General features: G+C 40.2%; 2 protein-coding genes across 2 annotated transcripts; one reads left to right on the top strand and one right to left on the bottom strand.

Annotated features, from left to right (window-relative positions):
* Positions 1 to 346: 346 nt before the first annotated feature.
* Positions 347 to 7,658, bottom strand: LOC139727924 (holocytochrome c-type synthase-like). Its single transcript, XM_071638897.1, has 5 exons — positions 7,595 to 7,658; positions 5,514 to 5,869; positions 3,273 to 3,547; positions 2,123 to 2,206; positions 347 to 1,643 (listed from the first exon to the last, which is right to left on the bottom strand). Exons 2-5 carry the CDS (start codon positions 5,808 to 5,810, stop codon positions 1,433 to 1,435), a joined length of 867 nt encoding a protein of 288 aa, XP_071494998.1. The 5' UTR covers positions 5,811 to 5,869; positions 7,595 to 7,658; the 3' UTR covers positions 347 to 1,432.
* Positions 7,659 to 13,587: 5,929 nt separating this feature from the next.
* Positions 13,588 to 17,121, top strand: LOC139727923 (small integral membrane protein 15-like). The gene is made up of 2 exons (XM_071638896.1): positions 13,588 to 13,709; positions 15,944 to 17,121. The coding sequence occupies exon 2, from the start codon at positions 15,948 to 15,950 to the stop codon at positions 16,254 to 16,256; it is 309 nt and encodes a 102-aa protein (XP_071494997.1). The 5' UTR covers positions 13,588 to 13,709; positions 15,944 to 15,947; the 3' UTR covers positions 16,257 to 17,121.
* The last annotated feature ends 582 nt before the right edge of the window (positions 17,122 to 17,703 follow it).

Raw genomic sequence — 17,703 nt, 5'->3', positions numbered from 1 at the left:
ATCACAAGTACCATAGTGGACTACTGTTATAACGAAGTCCCCGGGACCAGAAATTTTCTTTCGTTATATCGAAATTTTGTTGTAGCCAAGCAAATAAACAATAACAAGTATAGGGCGGATAATGGTCTGGTCTGAATTTTTACTTCGTTGTAACCAGAATTGTGTTATAACCATGTTTGTTATAACGGGAATGCACTGTATATGGCCGATGCCTGGGGTTTTACACGCTCACTGCGGCTGCCTTAGCCTTATCTTCTTCTTTTTTCCCCCCCACACATCTGACCAGTGAAATAAGCTGTAACGCACAGATGAAAACCTTTAGCCAGCTTTTTCAATGTGTAAGTTTTCAGACACATTTGACTCATGCACATATTTCTCACATTCGGCACAAAATGTATTAGAAGCAGAGTGCTTGTAAAATGTTGCATATCTTTCAGGCTGTTAGACAAAAATTTTAGCACATTTCAGCAAATGTTATGAAGTGACATGCTGAATCCCCTCTCTGTCCGCCTTGTATTGTATAAGCTTTAGATGTAAAGCTTGAAAAATTCTCAGAAAATACCTGTCCAACTACATGTTCCATATGGAAATGATATTAAGAATTCTGAATTGGTTTAAAATCACTGCATTCATCCAGCAAAGTCCAAGCAAGAATACATTCAATTGTGAAGGCTTCGGCGACATACATGTACAGTAGGTTATTCGGTATGAAGACTCTCCACTGGTTTAATGACAGATGGTTTTGCAGGACAGGAGTGTATACCATTGTGGACATGACCACAACCTACAAATACATCAACTCAAAGGCAATGCATTTAGAGGCAAATGCAGGTATCCAGCATTTATTTGGGGATGCAATCTAAGTTGGGAATGGAAAACCATGCCAAGTGGTGGCACATCACTTCCTCTCCTCTCCTTGAAGGCAACTGCTATTTCTGTCTCTGTTTCCTCTTTTTTCCAAATACAAAAAGAAGAAAAGGTATGACTTCAGAAAGGGCAAAAACATTTAAATGTATGGTACACTCATTTAAACTCTGAAAGATTCCATAGGCAAATGAATGAATGAATGAATGACTGATGCAAGCAAAAGGTACCAGATACAATGCAGCTCTCCAATAATCCTGAATATCCTTTTAAAGCATTACCATCTTACCGTCCACTGTCACTTTACAAGCAGCATTCATTTCTGCTACACAAACCAGCCCTTCCATTTCAGGGTGTTTCCAAAATCCACATGGATATGCATCGTATCATTGCACGCCCCTCTCTCGTGGCCAAAATTCACGACAACACTGCGACAACAACATACACCGTACATTCCAGATGAAGGCTAGATGAGCCTCACATCTTCTGGAGGTGAATTTTCAATCCATTCTCGTCAAGTGTCTTATCAGCTCCCGACGCTCTACCAAGATCGGTTCAAGTTCTCTTCCTAGTCCTTCATGTACATCATCCTCCAGTATGCTGCCTTCATTCGGTCCCACATTGCACCGGGGGAGTCCAGGGCCGGCCGCACGTCAAGGATGGCAAACTCGTAAGTCTTCCTGTTCACGGGACCACCATCGTAGTAATCGATGACGTAGCGCACCTTCTTCCCACATCGGTCTACGATCCAATCATGCCGGTCAAATGGCTTCTCATACCTAGTGTATAAAGACAGCAATTGTCTCACTTATTAAGATATACATGTAGATACATGTAGGTAGAGTACATCTGCTACTGCATGCATTCTTATGGTTACAAAAATGAGTGGGAGAAGCAGTACCACCTGCAATATGTCTCCCCTCTCCATTTGTACTTTCTCGTACCCCGACACATTGCACATGCACAATCCTCAATTATCCCAGTATGGGTACAGAGATAGTACAGTGAAAGTTTGAAGAACATGATGTAAACTCTCCATGCAATCTACATTTGAGGGACACTAGTTGATGTGATATCAATCTCATACCTATAATATCCAATTTCACCTAGAGAAACAATAATATTCTTTTACTTTGATCTTCACTTGCCCCCAGCATTCGGGCAAGTGCTTACATAGCACCCTGCATGTTGAATCCCCTGTAGATCTCTTACAACATCATTGATGAATTCTGAACAGTTGCTTATATCATTCACTCACCCCATCCACGTCCTGACTCGGGCTCTTGGGGAGAGGTCATTGTAACGGCCACCAAAACTTTCCAGCTTTGGGCAAGGGCATTCTCTATGAGAAAAAAAGACACACATCAGATAGTTTACCAAGGTGGAACAATTTTCTTTGCGGCATTCCTACAAACTACATTCAAACAGTTGCAGGCCTCAACCAAATATGGGATCCTAAATCAGTTCTCACGTCGTACACAAATAATCATTTTCTTGCTATTAACATTTATGGGAAGTCTAGCATTGTTCCACAGAGAAATTGCAGTCCAATTTAGCAGAAATGTACATGTAGATTGTTTCTAGGAGCATGACCCTACTCGTTACTTTGATATCAATCTGTCACTCTCATCTGTTAACACATTGAAGACTAGTCCCAAGTATACTTGGGCAGGTGTCTATGGGAAATGTATGTTATACAGCAAAATCAGCCCATCCTCAATGGGTTAAGACAGATTACAGGTGCAGGAAACTCTATACTCCATTAGGGTCAGCACAGCTAGCGTACTCATGAACATGTAGAAAATACACAAGAACTGAAGCAAAAGAATTGTGGGACATTTGTATGGAATAATTTTTCAGCTTTCTCTCTGTTTTCATAATTGCTATGATCAACGATATTACGTGTATGAATACAAAATCTAATGTTTGAGACATGTTTGAGACATGTTTGCAGCATTAAACTTCAACCTCTTTGAGGTCTGGCAATGAAGAGTGATTTTGTTTTTTAATGTTTCTGCTGGATAGTACCTTTGACTTACCATCCAAAGAACAATATAATCACATCACCTCGGCCATACCTTTAAAGCTGTGAGCTTTGCATTATGAAAGTCACTTCCTTATTTTCCTTTGATGCATCATAAGTTTTTATTAATGGTCAGAAGCATTCTTCACAATAAAAGTTTAATGTTAGCAAAGAACCAAGGTCATTTGTCATCTCACCCATTCATGTTGCAATTTAAAACAAACACACAAACCCAAAGATACAAAAACAAAAATGACCATCAAAACTAGCCGCAGTGGTAATTTATGAGCAATGCTGACTACCAATATTATGCAAGTAGTATTTCATGAAAACTGCTATCTGTGCATGATAAACAGAAACGCAAGAGACGGAGAAGGGATCTTACTTTGCATGGAGCGCCTCCCACTTCAGCACCTCCTGCCACGCCTGCTCGTTGTTGGCATTGTGGATGCGGATGATGTTGTTCATGTCCTCCTGCTCGATTTCGTCGGGCTGCCAGCGCCACCCCTTCCTCAGCATGGCGTTCCAGAACATCTGCGCGGAGGGGTAGACCCAGTTCTCGCCCTCCTTGGCATGGGCTTTCGGGATGCTCGATGTCACGCGGTCCGTGGAGAGGGAGAATGGCTGGTCTGGGGCCGGCCTCTGGTTTGGTGGAGGCATCTATCGTGAATGGCAGAGGGGGTAAGGAAGAGACACACACAGTCCCATTCTGATAAATCAGGATTCTGTTAAGGCACTATGGACAGCAGCTTTTCTAAAATGTTATGACATACAATGCAAGACAACCAGATTAATTCTTGCTACATAAGTCATCACTACAGACCTCAAACCTGGCCACTTTGTACTTGACACTGGATCAACAGGGCAAGCATGAAATGAGCATCAAATCGACATTCTTTTGGGTTCGAGCTGAGTCATAATTTGCAACATTATTCATTATCTTGTACATGTAGTCATACAAGATTTTTAAACAGCAATTTCACTGATATTTCATTGAAGTTGATTGTGATGATATGATAAACAGAGAGTAATACATGTACAAAGATACTAGGTAGTAAAAGTGTTATCAAAATCTGGGATAAAATAAGAATGTTAGGAGATTTGTTATTTTATGTGGATTATTCAACAGTGATTGGTCAGAATCCCATGCAAAATTAGATGTGACCTCACCTTGTCTCTCATTAACGTGTTCCAAGTCTTCACTTAACTTAGTCTTCTGTTTTAGGATGACACAAAGCTATACGGTAAATTGTACCCTTCACATCAAATTATCAAGTAAGCAATGCAATGCTGTTATATTGTGGGAATGATGATTGCTAGACTACTGACCAAAAACAAATATATAAAATATTTATTAACATTTATGCGTAGTCAAAAGTGGAAGAGCTTGCATGCAATGGTATTATCTCTTCCATTCCACCTACGTAGCTGGAAAAAAAAAATTGAAAGAATATCACTGCTTTGCCAAGAAAAGGGAAAGTATAAACATGTTTTATCAGGTACAGTGTATTCTCATTCCATGTCCAATTTTGATGAAACTTGTAAGTACTGTCAGTCTATTCGTTTGCTCGTTTGTTTGTTTGGTTTTTGGGGTGTTTTTTTTTTTTTTTTTTGTCACCAGTCATTTCGGTGATCTTGAATATAGTATTGAAGTGAACCCTACCTACAGGCCATCACATATATTTGTGGAGACTGTTGCAATGTTCATAATTCTTGAAATACAACTCTCTATCTGATTTGAAACACTGTGTATTGGAAAAAGGCTGAAACAAACACAGATCTACGATCCTACAGAGTACCAGCATCTTGTTAGGTGGACTGAAAAAATAGGGGTGGGCCTGCCTTTTTAAGAAAATGCAGGTAAGTCATAAACTTTGGAGTCATACTGTCTTGAAATGATAAACATTTTTTTTTTCAATGCAAAGACACCAAAAGCTCAGGAATAAAGCTGTTCATTTTCATCAAATGATAATTCATGAAATCTACAGGTACAGCGAGTAAGATTATTTTGTGACACAAAAAGTCTGCCCAAACTTTCAAAAGGAAGCATAAAATGTCTTGGAAAAGAGAGGAGTAGCAATAGAAACTTATAAATGCATTGGGTTACTGTTGCCTCGGCTTTTCTACTGGATGCACACTTGCCATTCCCTCTCCTGGGTATGTCTACAGCACTGAGCTGTCTGCACATGGCAGTCAAATATATGTGGGGACCTGTCTTCTATTTTGCAGTAACCTAGGATACACTATTGGTCCGTCTGTCTGTCTGCTTGTTTGTCTAGTTGGTCATGAAAAGTTGATGGCAACTTTTCTCAAAATTGTCTTTGTACTTTCTTCTTTGCACACTGTATTACAGTATTGTGAATTAGACGTGTATGTTCATTGTGATGGCATTCGATCGAACGGCTCTTTCAGTGTAAATTTTGTGTACATGTGAACTTTGTAAGTGGCCATTATGAATGATCATTATGAAATCATTACAAAACTCACAATGAGAAAACCTTGGGACCTTTGGTGTTAATACTGTTCTCATGTCCATTTAGAGTGAGTACAAGTGTAGGGTGTAAGCTGATCATCATCACTAGATAGTCATCGAACTTTCCATGAGTTGGTACATTAGTGAACTCACCCTATTCAAGGGGTCAATGTCATCTGTCTTGCTGTCCACCATGAGTGTATTGGAACCCCCAGACATGGGGCACTCCGATGGTATCGTGCCTGCGCTGGTGGCGGTGGCATCTTTGGCAGGGGACTTGTGCATGGGGCATCCTGCGGGTGCCTTCTTTGTTATCGGTGGAGCAGCAGCCTCTGCCCCTCCTTTGTGCATGGGGCACTCCAATGGAGGGGATGATGCACCCGTGGTGGATGGCAGACTCGCGACGCTGGCGGCTTGGACCGTTTGAGACGAGGACCAGACTCCTCCCATGTCTCGCTACTTCTGTTTATGTTCCTCCAAGATCAAAGCGTCCTCTTGAATGCCAAGCTCTGCAGAGATATTAAAACAATGGGTATATTAATGTTTAAAAAAGCCGAGTACATTGTACTATCGAATGGCTGTCAGTGTCTTCATAGTGTACAGGCTGCCAGGCCCAGGCCAGGGCCAGGATTCAAGGAATGCATACCGGTTTAAATGTTATCAAATTAATATCTTTTCAGCCTCACCGATCAGGAACTGTTATACACAGGGCTGCCAACTCTCACGCATTGACCGTGAGACTCATGCATTTTGACCAAATCTCACGCTCTCATGCTGATCTAACATCATCTCACGCACAGAAAAAAAAAAACACAGGCGTTTTGATACATCCGCTAGTGCAAAACCCCACCTCTGCATCGATCTTCAACGCAGTCGAGTTCATTTTCCTCCGTATTGATATCGTTAGGCTGGCTTACCGCGCTGATCATATAGATCAAACAATTTGATTGGCGATCATTTATGGTCATACCTGAGAAACGTGCACTCGCGCTCCAAGTCCGACCATCGTCCCAACCAGTGAATGCTGTGCTGTGTACATACCTGGTACTTTACATAATACAAGCATGCTATGCACGGCCGGCCGGCAAAGACCAAAAACTGAAAAGTGCTGTTATGCACGTGAAAGCGTTACGCCATACATACGGCCTGGCCTATGCATATTACATAAAAAGTGTGTGCACGTTCAGCTTTGCATATTTGCATTTCAGAGGGACAACGGTACTCTGGAAAGGTGTACATGTAGGTCTAGCTAGTCAGCAATGTTTTTTTATCCCACGCAATTTTATGTAACTTACTGATTTTAACCATGGAGAACTTGTAAGTAGCCAACACAGATTTTATCACCAATTTTAACATAAATTTTCATTTTAAGTATACAGAAAAAAAGTCGCTTTAGTATGCACCAAATGGCCCCAATTTAAGATATAAAAATGCAAAAGCTCCCTACCGTCGGAATGGGGACACCCGGGCACCCCCCCCCCCCCCCCCCACACCCTCCCCCTGCTCAGTCGCTCCACTCCCTCGGGCTCGATTGCTTCGCGCCCAGTGGCAGATCCAGGAATTCCGCAAAGGGGGAGCTCAATAGAAAAATATTTCTAGTACCACTGCACTTCTAACGTTAGGTTTGATCGCCTCGGCTGACAAGCAAAGAGAAAAAAAGAAAGAAAGAAAAAGAAAAGGCTTAAGCGCAAGTTTCTGGTGCACAAAGGAGGCGCACGTGCCCCATTTCATTTTTTTTTTCTTTCTAACAAGTTATACATATTTATTTTATTTTCCAAAAACAAAATTAAAAGGGGGGGGCGACCGTCCGATGCCGTGCACCCCCTCCCCCCTTCCTTGGATCCGCCATTCATGACTGGCTCCCTCGCAATTCTGAGTAAGTTTATCTCACTCTCACCGGTGTCAGTCAATGTTGGCAGCCCTAAACTACCTTTCTGGTACTACTAGCCTCACTACACTTTCTAATTCTTTTCTTACATTTGGGGATAGAGTCTAGACTAACAAGTTAGCGTTAGAAGGTTTGATTCTTGAATCTGATAGAGACAACAATGTCAATGATGCCAAACAAGATTGAGAGAGTGCATAACTTATAGAATCTACTTCTTAGTACATGATTTATGAGAAGCCAATTTGGATCAGTTGTGAATTCAAAGATAACTTCCACGACACATGAATGCAAACTTTCCATCAACACGATTATAAACAGGCAAAACAACAAGCGGGATGGTACTTACTCTGAATATCTATGGCTATGCTCTTTTCGACACAGAAAATACACATTAGGCGCAGAAAACGAGTGATTAGCAGAATTAAGCAACACATGTAACGTTAGCTAATGTGTGGCGGACGTCGCGTTTGTGTTGCATAACTTCTCCGTTCCTTTGGCATGCAATGCAGGCGCAGGCGAAAAAGCGTCGCAGACCTGCGCATGTGGGGGTACAGAGCGAGCGCCTCCTGATATAACATGTGTGAGGAGCCGAACGAGCCGAATGCTGGTTAAATACGTGTGCTAAGAGGGCTTACTCTCGCGATTTTGCGCAATACGCTGGTGGGCAAGTGCCGGCGCCATTTTAGTAAGCAAACCGTTGGGATTTCTGCCTCCCTTTCAACAGAGGAAGAAATGTATTTCGGACCTAGTTTTGTCAAGCAGAAGTATCATTCCTGCTAAGCACGAGATAAAATTGAAGAGGCGTTCTTTGTTTTAGAATCTGTAGTCCCTCAAACTTCCAAGTGCGATGCAGTTTGTGTTGTCTGAACGGGAGTAGGCACCTACTCACCGCAGAGCCCCAAGCTGCTTTCTTCTTCAACTTCTTCTTCTTCTTCTTTTTCTTCTTCTTCTTCTTCTTCTTCTTCTTCTTCTTCTTCTTCTTCTTCTTCTTCTTCTTCTTCTTCTTCTTCTTCTTCTTCTTCTTCTCCTTCTTCTTCTTCTTCTTCTTCGCCATCAGGCTCTTTTGGCCGTGAAGGGAATTTTGATTCCAACTGTCCTCCTCTTTTGGCCGTTGAGCATGGGCGTAAATCCGGGGGGGGGGGGGGTAGGATGGCCTGTATATCCTCCCAAAAGAAGAAAAGTGATATAGGCCTATTAATTCGGGCATAATACATGACGTTTGCTTGCCTGCCTGGTGAGAGCTCAAGCGCTCGCTCGCTTCGCTTGCTCACAATGTTAAAGGAGACCTTTGGATGATTTTCGGACTTTTACATTTGAACAACTATAAATTACAATACCGCAATGGGTACATTACAGAGTTTCAGAATTTGGTGATTGGGATGAGGAATAAGAATGTTTTCAAAATTTAGAACAAATTGCAATGAACAAGGATGATGACATCGCATGGCAACCTCACCATAAGAATGCATGAGTTGGGGCTCAAGGAAGCAGAACAAAAGAAGAAGGCATGCATTATAGATTATACACAAGGTGAACTTGTTAAGCAAGCGGTATTCCATGGAATGACACTGGAACACTAATCTGAAATATGTAAGCCGCCTTTGTATTCACCATTGTTCAGTGTAATGTGTTTAAGGTTTTTCAAAGTACATTGTATTGATTTCCGCTGGTCAAGGACCCACAATAAATTCAACAAATCTATACACGGAGCCGTCGATTTGTACTACATGATGTGAAATTTTGAAAATCGTCTGGAATGCCCTTTAAATAATAATAGAAATCGACTCAAAGCATGGGTCAGATGTAAAAGATAAAATGCATATTCAAGTATACCTGCTATGACGCAAGTCACTATATCACGTACGAAAACAACAACAACAACAACACAAAAGACTTTAGAGGACAAGTCCACTTTCGTATATGTGGATTGAGTGAATGCAGAAATATTGAGTAGAACACATCAGTGAGAGTTTGAGGAAAACCGGACAAAGCCGTTCAGAAGTTATGAATTTTTGAAGTGTCTACTCAGTCACTGCTGGATGATCTGAGAATTAAAAGGCAAGTACAGCTTGTGATGTCACATGTGTAGAACGATATAAAGAGAATATAAAGAAAATTCAATGCATTTTCACTTTTCTCGCATGATAAAAGAACACTTGACTTGCCTCTTTCAGAAGGCAGGGGGATAGTACCCTTAACATACGCTAGTGACAAGTCGAGGAAATGTGCACATTTTTTCAACAAATGATATTTTGTGAAATTCTCTCATGATATTTTCCTTGTATCGTTCTACGCATGTGAAATCATCTGTGTAATATTTTCATCCAGCAGTGACAGCGCTGATACTTTAAAAATTAACTTTTGAACGGATTGTCCGATATCCCCAAACTTTCACTGATATGCATTCTACTAATATCCTGCTTTCACTCAATCCACGTATAATGAAGGTGGACTTGTCTTTTAACCCCGTTTGACATAAACAAAACTCTATCATAACATTTCATTAAAAAAGTATACATTTCTCTGAATATGTCTTTTCTCGCTGTTTTGATTGAAACAAAAGTCGAATATTTTCCTAACAATGTGCACCATAAATCTCAGAATTTCATGTCTGAAAGTGCCAAATCTCTCTCGTGTGGGAGGGGGTACATCCCCTCCCACTCCCCCCCCCCCCTTCCCGCACTTTTCTCTGAATATATTTGTCTTGCTATTTTATAGAAACAAAAATCGAATACTTCACCAAAGGAGTGTACCAGATCTCTGAATTTCAAGTCTCAAAATGCAAAAATCTCCCTTGTGTGGGTATCCCCCTTCCACATTCTCCCCCTCACATTTCAGTGAACCTTTTTTACTTTTTTTGATAGGAGAAAAATCTAATATATGTTTTCGCACTTCTAAAAATCGATTTCAAAGATTCTTTTTTTATTCAGGTTCGCCCCGAGAAGCACAACAGGATGCAAATCCTAACTTCCATTTAGTCAATTGTCATCTAGTCCAAGAGTATTAGTTTTAACCTGGACATTTTTGGTAACAAGCTGATTTTTTTCAGGATGGGTCCAGAAAAATGTCTAGAATAACATACTAAAAGTCCTCTTAAATCCTCCTTGAGCGTTTTCCGCAATCCAAGATGGCGTCCAAAATGGCCGCCATTTTCTATATTCTTTTGTATTTTGCCATTTTGTATTTTGGGAAGAGCTCGGGCGGTTTAACCGGTACTTGTGTGCGTCAACATCTCTTAGAATATATCTTATTGAGTTCTTCATCCACAAAAACAGTTATTTAGATATTGATTTTTGTATTTGGGTTACCTGGGGCCCGTTTCATAAAACTTGTTATCAGTGACAACTGCCACATTTCTATGACAATTTTGCTCTCAGCCAATCAGATGCAAAGATTTCAGTAGCTTGTCACATCTATAAAATGACAACTTGTCACTGATGACAAGTTATATGAAACGGGCCCCTGGTTGAGAAGTTATAAGAATTTCAGGAAATGGTGGTCATTTTGGACGCCATCTTGGATAACGGCACTTGTGTGCGTCAACATATCTTGATATGTATTTAATTGACTTCTTCTTCCTTAAAAACATATATTTAGGCATTTAAATTTTGTATTTGGGTTACCTGTTTGAAAAGTTATAAGAATTTCAGGAAATGGCGGCCATTTTGGACGCCATCTTGGATTACGGTACTTGTGTGCGTCAACATCTCTTAATATGTATCTTATTGAGTTCTTCACGCTTCAAAACATATATTAAGACATTTAGATTTTGTATTTTGGTTAACTGGTCGAAAAGTTATAAGCATTTCCGAAAATGGCAGCCATTTTGGACGCCATCTTGGATTATGGTACTTGTGTGCATCAATATCTCTTGATATGTATTTAATTGAGTTCCTCATGCTTCAAAACAAATATAAAGACATTTAAATTTTTTATTTGGGTTCTGTGGTTGAAAAGTTATAAGAATTTCAGGAAATGGCGGCCATTTTGGATGCTATCTTGGATTGCGGAAAACGCTCAAGGAGGATTTATGAGGACTTTTAGTATGTTATTCTAGACATATTTCTGGACCTATCCTGAAAAAATCAGCTTGTTACCAAAAATGTCCAGGTTTGAGCCTATTTTGACCTAATGCTCTTGGACTAATCGTAATTCGTTTTCGTCAACTATTTTCAAAGACATTGCATTCAAAATCGTCAGTTGTCATTGAAATTCATCCCCGTCGCTCATCGACTAAATGTAAAGATCAACTTCGTTTTTTGTTCGCACAATATATTTCACAACTTTTTCAAACAAATTAGTCAGATGATATTTGTCTTATTGTGAGGGTTAACCAATTCTAAACCGGCATTATCTTACTTTCTCCTGATATTCAGATAAGTAGACATTATTCCTAAACCGTTTGCTTTGACAATAAGATACAGAAAATGATGGCTGCGAACCTGAATCGCAGAAGTGGACCATATAATCACGTTTCTAATCAAGACAGAATATAAAGAATCAAGATGTCTTCCTAGGAAGATTTCGATTACTGATCTTGAGGTTGCACAGACTTTAGGGGTCAATCGACATAACATGCATCGTATGTATGAAACAAACCCTACAACATGGAAAACGCCCCCCCCCCCCAAAAAAAAGACGTCTTTTAATTTTCATTGTGTGACAGTATCCTCTCCGTGTGTACTCTGATACATAGGGTGTGTTTGTATGTTTGCAAGTGTGTGTGTGTATACAGGGGCGGATCCAGAAATTCCGTAAATGGGGGGGGGGGGGGCTTTACAAAATTAAATTGATGCATGTATCCCTCATTTTTTTCTTTTGTTTTCCTTTCGTTTTAACAAATATTAAGGGAGGCGCGTCCGGTGCGCCCCCCGCCTGGATCCGCCACTGATATGTGTATGTGTGCGTGTCTGTGTGTGTCTATGTTTTTTGTGTTCGGGGATGCGGGCACATGTGTGTATGTTATACCTAAATGTGGAAAAGGTGAGTGATTGCAAACAGAAAAGAAGAAGAATGTGATACGATAATAAAAATGACTAAATTGAATAGACTTTGTTCGAAAATGATCGACAAAAGACGAAATTGAAACTAGGGTTGAAATCTTCCAGATTCATCCAGGGACGAAATTGAACTACAAATCTATTAAATTGAATGAAAAAAAAAAAATGTTTGAAAATGAATGGGGAAACCCATACATCTGTACGGTAACCTCTTGAAGAGGAAATCCACCCCAAAAATGAATAAACTTCAACAGAAAGAGAAAAATATTCCCTACAGAACGATACAAATATGACAAAAATCGAATGAGAAATAAGGAAGATACGACATTTTGAAGTTTCACATTTTTCGGAAAGTATATCTTGACCAGTCCTTATGAATATTCAAATGAGCAAGTTGATACTGTCATGCTCTCACAATTTCTTGTTCACCCTATGACAAAAATGACAAAAATCTCATATTTCAGTTGTAGGCCTATAAATACAAAATTTACCTTAAAACCATGCACCAAAAAAAAAGAACAAATGTTAACTCTGATATGTCTCAGTACAGGTATGAGAACATGCCTTTCCTTGCCTTAGCTAAAAATAGAAATTTTCAAAATTTCATATGCAACATACATGAAAAATTGTGAGGGTATGACATCATCGACTTGCTCATCCAATATTCATAACGACTGGTCAAGAAATGCTTTCAAAAAGATGCGAAAATTTTCAAAATGTATATCTTCCTTATTTTTTATCCATTTTTTGTCATATTTGTATTGTTCTGTGGGGAATATTTTTCTTTTTCTTTTTTCCTAAAGTTTATTTATTTTTTAGATGAATTTCTTCTTCAAAACAGAGGAAATGAAAGGGAGGCAGAATTCACGGGGGCCAGTATATTAGCATTCATAATCGGTTCACACGCCCGCGATAATCCACAGAACTCTTACACTGTAAGAGTTCTGTGCGATAATCCCGCAATTTGCTTACTAAAATGGCCGCTGTTTGGTTCAATTGGGTACTACTAACACCCGTCCTGCCTATGTGCAAAATCGAGAGAGTGGTTCGCACCACGGAACTCTTCAGTTCTGTGGTTCGCACACTAGATCCGCACATAGCAGATTTTTCATCAGCGGTACGTGATAATGATCGATTCAATTTGAGCGGTAATTACACTTTTAAAATCAATAAAGAATTAAAATATTCATTAAAAATTTCAGAATAATTTACTGATGCATTAATTAAAAGAAATATTTCAAAAATAACAATCTAAATGATCATCATTCCGAAATCATTTGTCTTGCCTGTTACGGTAGTATCATATAAATTGGCAATGCGAAATTTGTGCTGCAATTATCGTCCAGAAAGAAGAGAAGAAAAGAGTGGACCCAATCGGGGACGAGAGCGGAAAGGAAATAAGTACACCTGTGGATAATTTTGGACGTTTTTATCTTGCCACAAGGGTGAGATATTACAAAGGTAAAATGTAAATCTTGATTCCAGAGTGAATTTTAGCCGTATGGATAAAACTATTAGAATGTGTTTGTATTTGTTGGTAAGAGGTGTTTACGTGTGGTCCCATCTACCTAAAACTATGTGGGCCGTAGTTGTCTTTGACTTTACGCAGCGATAGATGCAGATGATTGTCCGATGTCGATACATGTATTCTTAAACTATTACACATCACTATAAAATACAACTAGTCTAGAAGTTGTAGAACGAGTTCTACTTCGGTACTAGTCGCATCGGATTCCAGAAAATGTAAATTTAGTTGATCTTCTGAAATGATTAAAGATTCTAATTAACGTTAGTACAAATTGTACAATCACAAATACACATGATTTATTAAGTTTAGTTTACTGTGAGTGTAGAAATGTCTATACATACATGATCATGAACATGTCAAGAATGGCCCTACTCTAGGTACTAGCTAGTCATTGGTAAGATCTCTACCTCTTTCCCCATATTCATGCCAACAAGGTGATATCAGTTCGGGAAACCCACTCACAAGGGGGGCCCCTCCTTATAAGTAACCCGTCCCCCTTATAAGTAACCCCGTCCCCCTTATAAGTAACCCCCGGGGCACCCCTTATAAGGAGTCTCCACGCTTTTTTGCAATGCAACGCGAAAATGAAAGGACTGCGGCAATTCGCTTGATTATGTCCATAAAGCTTGACAAGTTTCCTAGTTACTCACGAAATTTGAGCAAAATCGGTTTGAGGCATCATATCTAAAATCATGGATTTAAATGCGATGTCAAACGACCCATGCGAATGCTGAAATGCGAGCGATTACTGGCGTGAGTGTCGCCAGGCGCGGCGGCGCGGCAATGCTTGAGTGCAGACGTGGCGACTGAGTACCGTACTCAGTCGCCACGTCTGCACTCAAGCATTGCCGCGCCGCCGCGCCTGGCGACACTCGCGCCAGTAATCGCTCGCATTTCAGCATTCGCATGGGTCGTTTGACATCGCATTTAAATCCATGATTTTAGATATGATGCCTCAAACCGATTTTGCTCAAATTTCGTGAGTAACTAGGAAACTTGTCAAGCTTTATGGACATAATCAAGCGAATTGCCGCAGTCCTTTCATTTTCGCGTTACATTGCAAAAAAGCGTGGAGACTCCTTATAAGGGGTGCCCCGGGGGTTACTTATAAGGGGGACGGGGTTACTTATAAGGGGGACGGGTTACTTATAAGGAGGGGCCCCCCTTGTGAGTGGGTTTCCCGAACTGATATGATATCCCATCATGAACTACCACGCACTGAGCAGCTGGCGAGCTTGTTGTATGGAAAGCTGTTTGACAAGTGGTATACTTGGGTGACCCGCACCTCGTCATAGTTAATGTTTGCCCATATTTTAATCACATTTCGCCACTGAAATTTTTTGAAATCCAACTCACATACAGGAAAAATGCTGAAAATTCCAATGGAATCACAAGTTCACTGATCGATATTGAAAATTTGCAGCTATCGTCGTCGAACGCGAACGATGCGAAAAAGTTACGCGCTAAGGAAGGGGCCCGCAACTCGTCACCCGCTCTCCCATAGACTTAGCACGTAAAAGACCTGTGCGGGTGACAGTGATGTTCCCATAGACATACACGTAAAAGATGCGTGCGGGTGACTTTAAGACGTATTCCTATAGCCCTATGAAAATTTCAGATTTTCGCGAAAAACTGTTCGGTTTTCACCACAATTTGCTTGATTGTGGTAGCCCTGCCAAGTTTCAAGCGTACAGAACACAGTCCCGGGCATACATTTTTGTTTAGTGCGCTCAAAACAATTTTTAGTGGGGTGACGGTATTCGGGCCCCTGACGAGGTGCGGGCACCTCGCTATACATGTACTGGTATTTGGTAAAGCTCACCTTGCTTGCACTGCGATTTTGAGACATCGAGCACTGCGCAGTGCTGTATTCCTTACTGTACCTTTGCTTTGCTCTCTCTCTGCTGCTGCGGAATTATCGAGCTTTACATTTAACGTTACAAGGACAATGTTGCATCACAGAAAATTGCCATGAATGATCATGGCACAATGTGTGAGGAATTCTGCTATGCAATAGCTTCCATTTTTTAACATTCTAGCCAGCCACAACAATTGCATAAATATTTGTATGCCTCCTTCATCCATCTGCTGCCACCGCTCGGCAGGTTGTTGGCAGTACATGTACATCGTGCTTGATGAGTTTTTTCTGTGTATTTTCTGTCCAAAGGAGAATGTCCGGTGAAGAAGACATCCCTTTGGAAGACTCCCTCGGAGGAGGTGGAGGCAGCGATGGCGATGACAACTCCTGGAAGCGCTGGATTGAGCAGAACATCATTCTGTGGGCAGCCAAGGATCCATGGGGCTTCATTTCCACCATATTCATGTTCCTCACACCCCTGTTCATCCTGAGCGGAATCCTGTCCTACATCCTCTACAAGGACATTGAGAAGAAGGAGAAGGAGAAGAAGCGGAAAGCGAAGCGGGACATCAACATTGCCAAAGCTCGAGGGCGAAGTGGCCGCTCAAAAAAGACTGATTGATGAAGACTTCAGTGACAGCCTTTCCCTGCTGGGAATGGACTCCATAGACGGCAAGCTCTTTGTAATTGTATGTTTAGAGACTCGATTACCTAATTTGATTTTTGTTATGGAAATGGCTTCAGTTTATGATGAGTGTAATGTGAATTGCAATGTGTCAATGCATCTATCGTTCAGACATTTCTCGTGTGTGTGTTGGTACAACCATTGCCATATCACTCCAAATTAACAGGCAGAAGTTCTTTGTTCATCAGTTTCTGCTTCCCTGACATGGTTTATCATGGAAAATGCCACAAGGCATTACATGTATTGGTACTTTGTTTGATCTTCTGAATCTTTGATATTTCATTGAGACTTGGTAATAATGCACAGGGTTTACAGTGTGTGAAGGTGACTGCATGATGCATAAAGAAGACAATGCATTTGTAGTGTGGCTCCATGCAGTAATTTGCAAAACCTGAAAACACAGTCAACTCTCACACATTTTTAGAGGATCTTCAGTACATTTTGACGACCACAGCAGCAAACATGCACTGCCATAAACTATCACAACAACCTGTATGTATTTGACTATATTCAACTCTTGATCAGGTTAAACATGTCAAAAGAAGACTAACTAGTGTCTATCAGGTATTTTCTGAACTTTGAAATTTTTATACAGTTTTGGACTTCCTGTTGAAGTATAAAGCATTAAGGTTCCCCTTTTATATCTTAATTTGAACTTAGGAGATATTGAAATGCAGTGTGCACCAAGAAATGTTATTAAATACAGTACCGGTATGTACAATTAACATGTAATATCGCTCTTTGTCTTTGCATAGTACCATACGCATAGTGAAAATAGGCATTTGTCTGTCTTCAAAACATCCTTGAGATTTGATGTACATTTGGGCAATCTCACAATAAGTGGGGCACATAAACGGGACATTTAGGCTGCAAATTAAGTTTTGCTAATTAAATGCCATTTTATTATTTTCATGTAGCGAAATATGTGTTCTGCCATAATCAAAATGTGAAAAGATATGTTAGGACCACCTTTTCTTTCTACTGGACCTTGGATCATCATGTTCACAAAAGTGAAGGTATGTAACATGGACAGACATTGGTCCCCTTCAGCAGTATATCTTATTCAGAATTTGAAAGAAGCTGTAATTAATATTTTCAGGTACCATGCACAATGAAAGCAAAGTTGAATATTTCCGGGGTATGTACATTATTTTATGAAATATTGTGAAATGTTAACATTGATTAGTCATAACATTATTTACATGTTTAGTTTAAATTCTCTATTAAGCCAATGTGGAAAGCAAGGCCTTTCAAAACAACTTTTGTTACTTTTTATACTGTGTATGAATTACTTAAAGTAAATGCTCTTCATAGAAATACAATTGTTTAAAGTTACAACACAATGTTAACCATGTGGTCAGGGAGCTTGTGTCATTGAAGGTAC

Source organism: Diadema antillarum, unplaced genomic scaffold (genome assembly GCF_040938485.1).
Source record: "Diadema antillarum isolate AM-2024a unplaced genomic scaffold, OU_Dant_1.0 seq00000160_RagTag, whole genome shotgun sequence".
NCBI lineage: Eukaryota > Metazoa > Echinodermata > Echinoidea > Diadematoida > Diadematidae > Diadema > Diadema antillarum.
Note: the sequence above shows the minus strand (reverse complement) of the source record. Positions and strands in the feature narration are given on the sequence as shown.

Coding starts and splice junctions, on each gene's coding strand:
- LOC139727924 (XM_071638897.1), bottom strand. CDS start 5,810: ATGGGAGGAGTCTGGTCCTCGTCTCAAACGGTCCAAGCCGCCAGCGTC. Junction 3,548..5,513: donor ACATTGACCCCTTGAATAGG/GTGAGTTCACTA, acceptor CATTCACGATAG/ATGCCTCCACCAAACCAGAG. Junction 2,207..3,272: donor TGGGAGGCGCTCCATGCAAA/GTAAGATCCCTT, acceptor TTTTTCTCATAG/AGAATGCCCTTGCCCAAAGC.
- LOC139727923 (XM_071638896.1), top strand. CDS start 15,948: ATGTCCGGTGAAGAAGACATCCCTTTGGAAGACTCCCTCGGAGGAGGT.